At 39.1% G+C, this 14,118-nt stretch overlaps 1 protein-coding gene across 2 annotated transcripts in view; it reads right to left on the bottom strand.

Annotated features, from left to right (window-relative positions):
• Positions 1–205: 205 nt before the first annotated feature.
• Positions 206–14,118, bottom strand: part of rims3 (regulating synaptic membrane exocytosis 3) — a 172,443-nt gene continuing 158,530 nt past the window's right edge. For both annotated transcript variants that reach the window (XM_039740404.1, XM_039740405.1), the window contains exons 6-7: positions 5,989–6,128; positions 206–5,885 (exon numbers count right to left, since the gene is read on the bottom strand). In XM_039740404.1, the coding sequence (XP_039596338.1) occupies positions 5,673–5,885; positions 5,989–6,128 (353 nt within the window). In that variant the 3' untranslated portion in view covers positions 206–5,672. The remainder of the gene's footprint in view (positions 5,886–5,988; positions 6,129–14,118) is intronic.

Genomic DNA, 14,118 nt, shown 5'->3' on the forward strand with positions numbered 1-14,118 from the left:
CCCGGGTTCGCTTCCCGGGTCCTCCCTGCGTGGAGTTTGCATGTTCTCCCCGTGTCTGTGTGGGTTTCCTCTGGGCACTCTGGTTTCCTTCCAAAATCAAAAGACATGCAGGTTAGGTGGATTGGCGATTCTAAATTGGCCCTAGTGTGTGTTTGTGTGTGTCCTGCGGTGGGTTGGCACCCTGCCCAGGATTGGTCCCTGCCTTGTGCCCTGTGTTGGCTGGGATTGGCTCCAGCAGACCCCTGTGTTCGGAGTCAGCGAGTTAGAAAATGGATGGAAACTAGATTGATAGAGAGTTGCACAGAAAGGTACCCAAAATCCCCATTTGAAAAAAGAAATTTCCTTTGCTGTTTGCAAACACCTTTGAACTCAGAGGACAAAAAACTGTTAAAATTTAAATTTTAAGAGAAGCAGATTTTTAAAAAATAGTTCAACGACTTGGCTATACGGTTCCTGTTGTATGATGTTAGAGGATAACGTCAAAGCTGATTGGTTGAAGCTGAATGAGTGATGAAACAAGCTATAGTACAAGGCCAATGTCTGATTAAGAATCTAATTGGACTTTAAACCAGCAGCCACAGGAGGACCCCAGGACTTGACTGAGGAATATGCTCTGCAATTCTGAACACGTATGAATAACACTTTAATGAAGGCATTACCAAAATAAGTTGTGCTCTTGTGCAAATTTTTAGAAAAAATTAAAAGGAACTGGGCTGCCTAGGGATCAATGCCCAGGAACATACATTCATTGGCATCTCTGAAACTCCTCTCCAGGAAAGTATAGACTCTACAAGATGACAAACATACTGCATATAAAGGTAAAGTCTTCCAGTGCTCACAACAGCATTAGCAGTCTGAGCCACAAGCAAACAAGTGACAGATCCTTCTTTAGCCCTTCTCTGAATCAAGCCCAGCATGCTACTCATTTTAAAAACAATAAGCATTTCTAAAGGCAACGTGCAGTGAATTTCTATCTTTGCTGTAAAATCACATTTTCAAACATTCAGTTATCTTAACTGTAAATACAGTAAAAGGAGTACCTACAGCAGAGACAAAAAAGAGTGAAGACCTCTTGCTTATTGTCTGGGCAGAACAAATGCCCCATTTAGCAAAGCTTTGAAATGTTGTGTTATTTGGCATGCTGATACAAATGCAGCATTACTATTAAACACAAAGTAACTATACCCTGCCTAAGATTTATAGCAGGGGCCACATGAGGGACCCTCTGAGTCCACTCATTCCAAAAAAGAAGAAAAAAAAGAAATGATAAAGTCACAGAGCATTTCACTGCCTGACCTGTAAGAAGTGAAAGTAAATGTGACAAGGACAGACAGCATCATGTGACCTGTGATTTGTCTCTCCCTCCATTGGGGCTTTCGAAAGACATAATAAAAATTAACAAGTATATATATATATATTACCAACATGATTTAATACTTTTCACAGTGAATTTCCTCTGATGTTTTGATGGGTTGTATTTTGAGGGAGCAAAATATATGGCCAAAGTTTGGTGTTTATATTTATTTCTTTTTTTCAAGGGCAGGGTAATCATTAACAAGAACACCAGTGGTACAAGAGGAATTGAATGAACTCTGACTAATCTAAATGACAAGGCCAGCACTTTAAACACTTCAGTATAACTCAGGCCTGATGAAGACCTGGGTTGCTCACCTAATTTTTGCCCTTATCTCATTACATTGTGATGTCCTAGAGGTGTGTCATGTTATAATAAAAAAAAATCCTGAAAATCTCCAGAAAATTAGCTTGATATCCATCAGGCTGGAAAAAGTTACTATCCATTTCCAACTTTCTCCGGCTCCCTTGAACCAAAGTCAGAGCCATATGGAATAAACTGAGCAAATCTAGGGTGTTCAGTTTGCCCAGATGTGACCTTCCCACATTTAATGATGCAACAAAGAATCTGAGTGCTTTTCTTAAGTTTGCCAAAATGCAAAAAGATGGTCCTCAAACTATCTGGAATATTGCTTTGTGGGCAGAGGAGTCTAAGAGGAACTGTTTGACCACTAAGCATGGTAGTGGTAGAGTGATGGTTTGGATATCTACTGTTGCAGCAATACCTGAACAAACAATGAATTGGTTTTGTATCAGAGAATTCTACAGAAGAATATCAGGCCATCTGGCTGTGAACTAAAGCAATAAAATAAATCAACAAAATGAAACATACTACTATAGAAGTATGTCAGAATGGTTGAAGAAAATGTTCTTGAGCAATGATGAATTCCAAGTTCAAGTAAACCTTACAGAATTATTTGGGCATGGCCTGAAATAAGTATTTCATGCTCTGAAACTCACAAATTGTAGAAATGGTTCTGCAAGGAGGATATTTGCAAAAATCCTCCACAATGCGATGATTAATTAATAACGTCTGGAAATGCCTACTTGTAGTTATTACAGATAGAAGATCCTTTATATCTAACATTAGATTTTTGGTGGAAAAATCTAGCAACATTCATAGTGAAAAGTATGAAATAATGCAAAACATCTAACAGTTAAACAGTTTTTTGGATATGAGTACATCTCAATAAATATGCTTCTGATTTAGCCACACACATACATGAGTTGAATGCTTCACTAAGGCATCTCCTCATTACTAGAAAATAATGTTTCCATTAACTGGAAATCTTAAATCAAATAGTCTTAAATGCAACCCACACCATCCACCTTAGACGAGTGCAAATTTTACTCTTAAAAAGAACTCCCCCGTACACTGGTACACTAAAACAATGAGGAGTCCATTACACAAACACTCCGTCGACCTGAATGTCTGATGCACCCTTACAGATGTCACTAGGGCTTACTGTGTTGCTCATTTGCGGATAAACCCTTGTTCCACGTGCTATGGGTGATCTGAGAACCTTTTTGCCTCACTCCCTACACTGTTGGTCACAAGTTTAATTTCTACATTTTCTGTTAGGTGAAGTTCTAAAAGTCCTATTTCCTAACAATTGCTGTAGGAGATATGTCTAACCGTCATCTCCATGCTCCCAAAAATTAGCAACATGAGTGACAGTAAATCTCTGTGTAAAATGACCTCTATGGGCAGAGAAGGCTGTTTCCAAAAAGGTAAAACCAAAAAGCCTGCCAGTAGAGGGCATTCTTGACTTGTTAATCAGACATTGCAGTTTCACACATCCTGAGACTGGTCATCAGTTTAGCCACATTGTCCTCAGAGTGCTGGGAATGCTTTTTAGGAGTTAATACTACATGAACTCATAAAAGCATGAGATTTATCAATGCTAAAGTGTGTAAAATCTTCAGAATTTCAATGACAGCAGCTCTTTCATTGGACTGCGTGACCAGAGTTGCTACCTATAATGTACCCTCTTGCCTATTTACAGATAACGCAAACCAAAAAATAACAATTCTTCAATTGAAAAAAGTTTCCAAAATAGGCAAACTACGCAAAAAAGAAAAAAAAAGTTACAAACCTGACCCGGCAGTTGAAACAAATATTAGAACCAATCAATATCTACTATTCATATTGAAAAGATTCATGCATAAAGAGATAAAGAGTACACTGCTGAGTCAAAATGTCCCGTTTGATTTCTGTGCACATGGAGACACAGGTGGTGAAACGCAGTTATCTCTATTTTTTTTTTTTTTGTTGGTCACCAACATGAATGACGATCAGGCAATTCCTGCTCTTGATGCTTCTCAGTTGGAATAGGGATGCCACGTTCAATTAGTGGATATGGTAGGCTTTTTTGCCCTGGTGACTTAGAACACTGGTGGACCTTTATATGATAAATTTCACTGGCTGGTGTTGAAGTAATAGCTTTTTTTTTTTTCCTGCAAACTGAATTGAACCAAAAACACACACAACAAAAACCCAGAATTTCAAATAGGCTTTCCAGTGTCTGTTGGACCCTTCCGTTGTTGAAGAGCTGGTGCTACTGTTTTTCCAGATAAGCTAAATTTAACAGATTTCGTCATTAACAATTTCAATAAGCTGAAGTCATGGATGCATTTGGAACGTGAAGAGACCATTGAATAGGCAAAAGAAGACATCCTACAGCCAAGTTTTACACTTGCTCCTATTCTTCTCTGCATAAAGCATGGAATGACTGCACAGATGTGATGTTTCTCCAAGTGAAACATTTATATCTGATCAGGCACAAGAACATTGAATAGTCTACAGAAGATAAAACAAAGCCAATGAAATGACACTTTGTGTGCATTGCTGTTTTCTGGATGTTTGGCACCTCTATAAGTATTCATGAGGTGTTTTAGAATTGATTAAAAGCACACAGGGCGTGCTCTTCTGTGCTACAAGGGGCTGCGACTTTTCAAGAGAACGGCTGGTGAGAGGTTCACTGAAAGCATTTTCTTTTCCATGTCAGCTTGTCATGCCCCAGACTGCATAGTGCTCAGGACAAGGGTCGCCCTGGGAAGGTGCACAGCATCCCCTCGGGCCGCGTGCAGGCTTGCTCGTTTGAGACCATGTGACTCTCTGTGTGTATGCCCGTCGGCGTCTTCCTTTTTCTGTTTCTGCCTCTCTCTCTGTCTGTGTCTGCTGGGCCCAGGTGAAGGGGCCAGTCCGCTCCTGACTGAGGAGGGACCTGATGCACTCTGCTGTGGGTGGGCCTAGGCTCTAGACCTACTTGAGACAGTCTTGATTTGTCAATATCCAGCCTTTGAAACATCTTTACAAGCAGATGTGTTACTGGATCTTCTGAGTCAAGGCTGAAATCTTCCAATTATTAAGAAGGTTTGTACAAGATTAGTAAAGAAGCTAAATTTTTCTGAAGTTCTTAAATGATTAAATATTGAACATGGCCTTTAATTTAGGTTTCCCCTTGATGTCGTTCAGTTTTATTATTTTTATTTTTTGCATTCCCTTGTTGTCATTGACACGGTGGTCACAGACATTGCTACATATTTTCTATTAAAATGAATTGCTTTGGTTTGTACATTTTTGTTTTTAGTTGCTCAGGTTTGGCATTTAGAAAAGCCAGAGAAGGTCTGCACAAGGATGAAGTAGTGGGGCAACTGGGAGTGTGCCATTGGTGTGGGTGAGCTGGGCACAGATGCTACATTTGTTAGATTAGCTGGAAATGACCAGCAGCACTGGAGAAGTCAATACACTGTGTGAACTTTGTCACTTTCCTAATATAATCATTTTTTCTTAGTTGATGAGATGGAGGAAGAGCCCATCCTCTGGCCTCTAGTTTCTTATTTTTTTACTGCTCTTGAGTTCTGATAAGTGAACATTTCTTCCAAGGCAGCAGGGAGCAGAACTGGGATGAGTATTTCTTATCTGTGCCTTTGCCTTCTGAAGTTCCATGCTGTGGCATTCCGAGTATGAAGAGATGCTGCTGCCTTGTTATCATGGATTCAACATAAACCATCCCAGGCTGTCTCTTCTGCATTTGGTGCAAGTGCATGCATTTACATTATACACTGTATATGCGCTTGCCTATATACAGCATATACAAAACACGATCTATGTGTTAGGGTGCTCAGGTATGTGTGCAGATACCCTCCTTGTGTATGGTGTGTTTTGTTTTTTTTTGTTTTTTTCTTTTTTTACACTCGCACACATATGCTTCAAGGAAATGTGCCAAATCACAGTCAATCAGAGCAGCTACTAGGAGGCGCTGACTTCAGAGCGCCTGCCCCTGATGTATGCAGTGGGGCAGCTAGAGACATCACTAGGTGCAGGAGGGGCTGGTTGAACTCTCCAGGGATGACTGGGAGAGACGGCGGGTCAGGGGACCGATAGTAGAGTCAGCCAGAGAGGAAGTTGGAAACAGCTTGTACCAGCCTGTCACCATAGTGGACAGGTCCAGCTCATCTAGAAGGATCTGAGCCATTCCCATGAAACACTTGTGATCCATTCTGCCATAATCACCCCACACAATGACCTGAAGGAGGAGGAGAAGGAGGAAGACAGGACAGGTAATTAGTAATGTGGTAGCCAGTGAGCTGAGCCAGCAACTGATATCTCAGTTACAAACTCTCACTTACCTGAAGCACTTTTCCTTGAGGATTCTCATCAAAGAGCAATGCCTGCTGGTAGGCAGGATCCAGTGTCTTTTTGGAAATTTTGGTTTTCTTCTTTGCCAGGCAGCTTCCATTCTCCAGCACATACACTTTCACATAAGCGGCTGCCAAACAGAACAGAATTCAGATATTAGGTATTTACTGCACAGATCACTAGCATTTGTTAATCAGTTCTGAATCTTCTACTTACATTTGTCCACAAGATGGCACCAATTTTTTATTAAAGGAATATAAAAAATGAATCTCAGTGGATTTAATTTGGCATTTTGGCACTGATCAACAGAAAAACAGTAATCAATGTCAAAGTGAAAACAGATTTCTGCAAAGTGGTCTAAATGAATTTTAAATACTCAACACACATTAATTGATGGTTTAAGTATTCAACCCTTTAATATGATACACCTAAATCAGTTGGTTTTACAAGTCACATTACAATTAGTTCAATGGAGACTGTCTGTCAGTAGCTGAGGGGTTTCAATTGATTGTTGTATAAATGCACCTTATCTGAAAGGTCTAAATTGTTGTAAGTCAGTTTGGAGGTCTAACCTGCATTTCTTCTTTCAGCTGTTCTCGTTAGGGATTGCCACAGCGGATCATCTTGTTCCATATCTTCCTGACCTCTGCATCTTGTTCTGTTATACCCATCACCTGCATGTCCTCTCTCACCACATCCATAAACCTTCTCTTAGGCTTTCCTCTTTTCCTCTTCCCTGGCAGCTCTATCCTTAACATCCTTTTCCCAATAAACCCTGCATCGCTCCTCTGCACATGTCCAAACCAACACAATCTTGCCTCTCTAACTTTGTCTCCAAACTTTCCAACCTGATCTGACCCTCTAATGTACTCATTTCTAATCCTGTCCATCCTTGTCACACCCAATGCAAGTCTAACCTGCACAATAAAGACAAAAAAAATACTCCAAGTAACTCCATGAAAAGGAGATTGAAAAGCACAATTCGGAAAATTGGAGACAAGAAAATGTTCAAGACAATGAATGTCCCTTGGGGTCCAGTGAAATCAATCATTAAGAAATGGAAACAGTATGGCACAGCTATAAATCTACCAAGAGCAGGCCATCCACAAAAACTGGAAGACTGTGCAAGAAGAACCGGTGAGGGAGGCCTCCAAAAGACCTATGAGAACTCTAAAGAAGTTACAGGCTGCAGTGACTGAGATTAGAGAGGCTGTGCATGTGGTTACCTAGTTGCAGCTTTATGGGAAACTGGCAAAAAGGAAAGCCATTGTTAAAAAAATGACCATGACATCTCAGGTATAGTTTGTTAGAAGATACTTAGGAGACTCTGAAGTCAGCTGGAAGAAGGTTCTTTGGTGTGATAAGAAAAAAAAATTGACCAATTTGGCCATTGAACTAAACGCTATGTTTGGTGTAAGTCAAACACTGCACATTAACAAAAACTTATCATCTCCACTGTGAAGCCTTGTGGTCATAACATTGTGCTGTGGGGATGCTTATCTGCAGCAGGCACTAGAAGGCTAGTGAGGGTGGAGGGTGAAATGAATACAGCGAAATCCAGGGAAATCCAGGAGGACAACCTGATTGTAGTCTGCAAGAAACCTGTGCCTATGCAGAAGATTTGTTTTCCAGCAAGACACTAGCCCCAAGCATAAAGCCAAAACTAAAACAAAATGGCTTACAAAACAAGAAAGTTAAAGTACAGGGGCCTCATGCATAATGCAGTGCGTAGAATTCACACTATAACATGGCGTGAGGACAAAAGTGGAAATGTGCTTACGCACAAAAAAATCCAGATGCATAAATCTGTGCAAAAGCCAGCTTCCACGTTCTTCCGCTCTATAAATCCCGGTCAGCGTGAAAAGTAATGCACGTGCAAGCGTCTGCTGTCCCGCACCGTCTCCTCCCAGAATTATGCCTCTTTGAATATGAAAATCAATATAAATAGCCCTTAAGCTATGTGAAAAGACAATGGCAAAAGCACAAGGGAAAATAGAAGAATTTCAGTGAATACCGAGTGGAGGCAAAGAAAAACGTACTGTTGGTTTAAACAGTGGTATAAACAAGCAATAGGAAGTTGATCGAGTGACATAGAGTGTCGGAGAAATTTTGAAGCTCAAGTTCACAAAAGTCAAATATCAAAGTTGCCGTGAAAAGGCGATTTCTAGCCCACTGTCTGAGTGTCATATGAAAGCTTATTAGGGTACAGGGAAAAAAAACCCTAACAGGAGCAGCTGAAAGAATTAGAAGGTGCAGTGAGAGTAACAATGCTAAAGCAGCTATTGTATTTAGAATAGTTTGACCATTCTGTGGACCATTATATTGTTACAGGTTAATTACAATCAGATGTATTAAACTAATAAACAATATGCGGTTAATTTCATTAAACTGCATCAGGGATGTGGATCTAGAAAAGAAACAGTAGCACTACTTTGACACTGGGTGCCGCCAGTCTGCAAAACCGGGCGCAGAACTTGCATACACCAGGGTATGAGCTACCGTGTAAATGTGCATGGCTTTACTCCAAGTTTAGGTTTTATACATCGTGATTTGAACTTGGAAACGTTCTTACGCAACATTTTTGTTTGTACGCTCCGTTTATACATGAGGCCCCATGAGTGGTCAAGTCAAGATCTCAGTCCAACTGAGAATTTGAAATGTCTGCTCACTCACGGGCCCCAGACATCCTGACAGATCTTTAGCAGTTTTACAAAGAAGATTGGGGAGAATCTATCATGGCCAGACGTACAAAGCTGATTGGGACCTGTGCCCAGACATGCAAGGCTGCCAAAGGATCATCCACTAAAGAGTGACTTGAAGAGGGTGAATGCTTAAGTAATCAATTACTTTGAGTTTTATATCTGTAATTATTTTAAGCCATTTTCCATAAATCTGTTTTCACTTTGATATTAACGTATTTTTCTGTTGAAAAGTAAGTGTTGTAAGTGTCAAAAAGGTCCAAGCTACAGTAAAATGTGAAAACTCCAAAGGGGTGAACAGTTTTAATAGATGGTGTAAGTGTGCAAATCAAAGCCATGTTTGTGGAGCCTCCTTCGCTATCCTGGACTCACTGACCACTATCTCAGTAACAGATTATAAATGTCGGGGTCAGGCCACTCCTTATTTAAGTTACATTTGTTTGACTTAGTTTTGTTAATTACATTAGCAAAATATCTGACAATATTATTTTTATCAAGATACTTTATCTTAAACTGTTTTCTTGAAATGATGTTCTGTTCCTGTCTGTGTCCCTGTATTCCTTCTGATCAGCCTGCTGGTACTGTACACCTTGTACTAAACCCCTCATTCATCCTGAGTACAGGGTATGGCGATGGCAACAGGCCATAAGGATGACTTCTTTAATAAATGTTCAAACCCACTATTCTGAACTGTGAATTAATAAAAATATACAATAAAATAAGAACTTCACTAATTAACAAGCAGCTACAAAGATTTCAAACGTTCAAAGCAATCCATATTTGAACTGTGACGAGTTCTCAAACAAGCCATACCAAAGATTCTTTGCTCATACTCTTTAACACTGTACAGTTGTGCTTGAAAGTTTGTGAACCCTTTAGAATTTTCTATATTTCTGCATAAATATGACCTAAAACATCATCAGATTTTCACTCAAGTCCTAAAAGTAGATAAAGAGAAACCAGTTAAACAAATGAGACAAAAATATTATACTTGGTCATTTATTTTTTTATTTATTAAGGAAAATGATCGAATATTACATATTTGTGAGTGGTAAAAGTATGTGAACCTTTGCTTTTAGTATCTGGTATGACCCCCCTTTGCAGCAATAACTACAACTAAACATTTCCGGTAACTTTGATCATTCCTGCACACCAACCTGGAGGAATTTTAGCCCATTCCTCCGTACAGAACAGCTTCAGTTCTGGGATGTTGGTGGATTTCCTCACATTAACTGCTCGTTTCAGGTCCTTACACAACATTTCAATTGGATTAAAGTCAGGACTTTGACTTGGCCATTCCAAAACATTAACTTTATTCTTCTTTAACCATTCTTTGGTATAATGACTTGTGTGCTTAGCGTCATTGTCTTGCTGCATGACCCACCTTCTCTTGAGATTCAGTTCATGAACAGATGTCCTGACATTTTCCTTTAGAATTCTCTGATATAATTCAGAATTCATTGTTCCATCAATGAAGGCAAGCCGTCCTGGCCCAGATGCAGCAAAACAGGCCCAAACCATGATACTACCACCACTATGTCTCACAGATGGGATAAGGTTCTTATGCTGAATGCAGTGTTTTCCTTTCTCCAAACATAATGCTTTTCATTTAAACCAAAAAGTTCTATTTTGGTCTCATCCGTCCACAAAACATTCTTCCAATAGCCTTCTGGTTTGTCCACGTGGTCTTTAGCAAACTTCAGACGAGCAGCAATGTTTTTTTTGGAGAGCAGTGGTTTTCTCTTTGCAACCCTGCCATGCACACCATTGTTGTTCAGTGTTCTCCTGATAATGGACTCATGAACATGAATATTAGCCAATGTTAGAGAGGCCTTCAGTTGCTTAGAAGTTACACTGGGGTCCTTTGTGACCTCGCCGACTATTACATGCCTTGCTCTTGGAGTGATCTTTGTTGGTCGACCGCTCCGGAGGAGGGTAACAATGGTCTTGAATTTCCTCCATTTGTACACAATCTGTCTGACTGTGGATTGGTGGAGTCCAAACTCTTTATAGATGGTTTTGTAACCTTTTCCAGCCTGATGAGCATCAATAACTCTTTTTCTGAGGTCCTCAGAAATCTCCTTTGTTTGTGCCATGATACACTTCCACAAACATGTGTTGTGAAGAGCAGACTTTGATAGATCCCTGTTCTTTAAATAACACAGGGTGCCCACTCACACCTGATTGTCATCCCATTGATTGAAAATATCTGACTCTAATTTCACCTTCAAACTAACTGATAATCCTAGAGGTTCACATACTTTTGCCACTCACAAATATGTAATATTCGATCATTTTCCTCAATAAATAAATGACCAAGTATAATATTTTTGTCTCATTTGTTTAACTGGTTTCTCTTTATCTACTTTTAGGACTTGAGTGAAAATCTGATGATGTTTTAGGCCATATTTATGCAGAAATATAGAAAATTCCAAAGGGTTCACAAACTTTCAAGCACAACTGTAATTTTAGCTGTTGGAACCTTTATTTTTTTGATACTTTGAATCTATTAACTGATGGCGGTGCTAACTTATAGGTATTGATTTCAACTCTGCATCTTTATTGATTTGAACTTTGTATCTTTTACTTCATTCTTTTAGAATTCCAGACTGCTAAACATCTCAATTACTGCATAATGTCTTCAGAATGCCCAAAAACAACCTTTTTATTTGCATGGACATCAGCCTGGGAAAAGAACACAATTTTGTAATATAAATATGACAGTGGTTTTAAGATTTTTGGATTATTTTTTATGTAGCCACTGTTAACTCCACAGCAAATATTAGGGCCCCTGATGCAAAGGGAGTTTCTAAGACCTGCAGGGTTATGAAGGCTGAGTGTTCGCACCTCAGCAGGAAAGAAAAAGTGCAGTAGTTAAGACACCCTCGGTTGGTTAGAGGCCTGGAACCAAACAGTGTGTGAGCCTTCATGTGTCTCAAGAACACCCCCGTGAAGATAGTGAGTCTCTGAGTGGAGTATTAGGGAGTGACAGAGAGTGCCAGAATAACTCATATGGTACTTATGTCAATAGGATCTCTGTGTATTATGTGGAGGAATAATTTTAGGGTAACATAGCATCCATCTTAAAGAAATAGCATAAAGGGTTAACATACAGTATGTCAGAAACCTGTTCGGGCACACCAGGAAAACAGATAAAGGTCAAGTGAACCACAAAATGCACACTGAAATATAAGAATTGGTTTAGGAAAAATACTGAGATGGTCAAGTAAATAAAGAATGTACCAGAAGAAAGGTTGATGTAATATACAAAATGTCCTGAAAGATAGTAATGAACATGGTGAGTGTCACTCACCCCTCAATAATACAAAGGGGTAAGTAACACAAAAAAAGATCATTTTTGGATGGAGTATTCTTTTAAGAAAACAGGAAACAAGTAAAACCAGAGAATGCAGCTGTTTAACATTAAAAGAGAATCAAGGGTTTGGAATCTTAATAAGCAAGTTAATGAATACTTCATGAAAACTACGTAGCTTCTAAATAACAAACTGGACTGGAGTGACAACCTGCAACCACTGCAGCTCTCCCGGGCACAACATGGGTCCCTGCTGCAAATGAACAATGTTTTGAGCAATGTTTTGTTACTTCTCTCCACTTATAATATTTGTCTCTCAGTGTATGTAATTTACCACGCTTCTGGTTCGAATATGTTTTTTGTTTTTTTGCTTTGAACATTGCCTCACATATTGATTCCCTTTAGATTTTACCTCTGCAGCTCATTAGAGGAAGTTAGGCTCTGAGACAATACACAGAGAAGGTCCTGTCATCCACATTGTGTTATTTTCAAAAACAACAATGACCAATTACACATAGCTGCCCTCTCCTGGGAATGCCAACAAGATGACAAATATGCCCTCAGCCTTTGGTTTATATGAATTGCCTGTATTGATGTGAATTATTCTTCCATGTAACATTTTTTATATGAAAATTCCATCAAAAAAGTCCCGGCAGAAGAGCTGCATTATAGAGCTTCAATAAGTAATAACATGTTTTGTAATATTTCTTTATTTTGCTTTTGTACTCCAAACACCCCATATTTAAGTTTCACTGTTGGAATCCAGCATTTCCTACCGTTGATACTGTCTGCTACCATCATAAACAGGCCCTTTGGTGAGACTGATTTGGACTTCATTAAATCCAGTGATAAAAATAGTTTGCATTTTACTATTCAGTGTTGAAAGTCTCATTACTGTACCAAGGTAGAAAATAATGCTGACCTTTTGTCTTTGAGGCCAGTCTTTCTTGGCAATCTGATAGAATAAATAAGAACATGACTTTAATTTAGGTTTTAACATTAGTGACAATGGCCGCAAGGAGCAGCATGTCTAATGAGCAGTCAGTCAGCATGTCGTTTGTCACATGGACTGATATGCATTAAACAGCTTTGAGGGAACTAACTGTCCTGCAAACTCTGAGAGGGACTTTGCGTTTGCCATAGCTACAAATATAAGATTTAAATAAATGTCCTTTACAGATCTTCTAACATGCTAGGCACTTATAAGAGTGTATGAGCCCTCCTAAATATTTGGGCTTTGTTAGCAAGTTGATGGAACAGCCACAAGTTTCTGGTGCCAAAGTATTACTAGGAAGCCAAAAATTTACAGGGAAATGCAACAAAGGTGTTGTTTTCATTGTATTGTTCTAAAAGATGTACAGTATGTATGCTGCGTCGAGTGCATGAATTTTACTTTTATTATGGATTTTATGAGTACAATTAAATGACACTACTGGCTAAAACTTTTAGAACACTTTATTTTTTTCAGTTTGTCTTCAAACTTAATCAGTTGAAATGCAATGAATTACCTAAAATGGCGAAAAGGTAAGCAGTAAACTGCCACAGGTTTACATTTAAAGTTTAGGTTAGCAAAAACTAAAAAAATGAATTTCAGAGTATTCGAAATGGGTCTTCTTCAGGGAGCAACTAATAGGTTACACCCTACAGACGTTCGACAGCAATTAAAGTAAATTTTTACAGGTGTCCCAACTTCTGTTGATTACTTAAAACCCTCTGTTAGGGTTAAAGTGGAGTTTGAACAGACTGTGTTACTGCACCTATTGAAGTACTACTTGGACAATATTACATTGTGGAAAGTTGTACATTCCAGTGATGATGACAAGAAAGTGGCAATTAACACATGAAATGAGACAGAGCTGTATTACCATTAGAAATGTAGGTCTTTCATTTAGAGAAATTGCAAAAAAAATCAAAGTGTCAGTGACTACTGTGTCCTACACAATCCAAGGACAATTGGAAACTGGAAGAAACTCTGATAAGAAGCAATCTGGCAGACACAACCTAATCAGAAGACACGTTTTTGAGGGTTTCCAGATTGCATGATAGGCGCCTCACAGCCAATTATGAAGGGGATGAAGAGCAGGACATCCAAGTTTGTTTTTGTAATG

The sequence above is a fragment of the Polypterus senegalus genome, chromosome 17, assembly GCF_016835505.1.
Source record: "Polypterus senegalus isolate Bchr_013 chromosome 17, ASM1683550v1, whole genome shotgun sequence".
NCBI lineage: Eukaryota > Metazoa > Chordata > Cladistia > Polypteriformes > Polypteridae > Polypterus > Polypterus senegalus.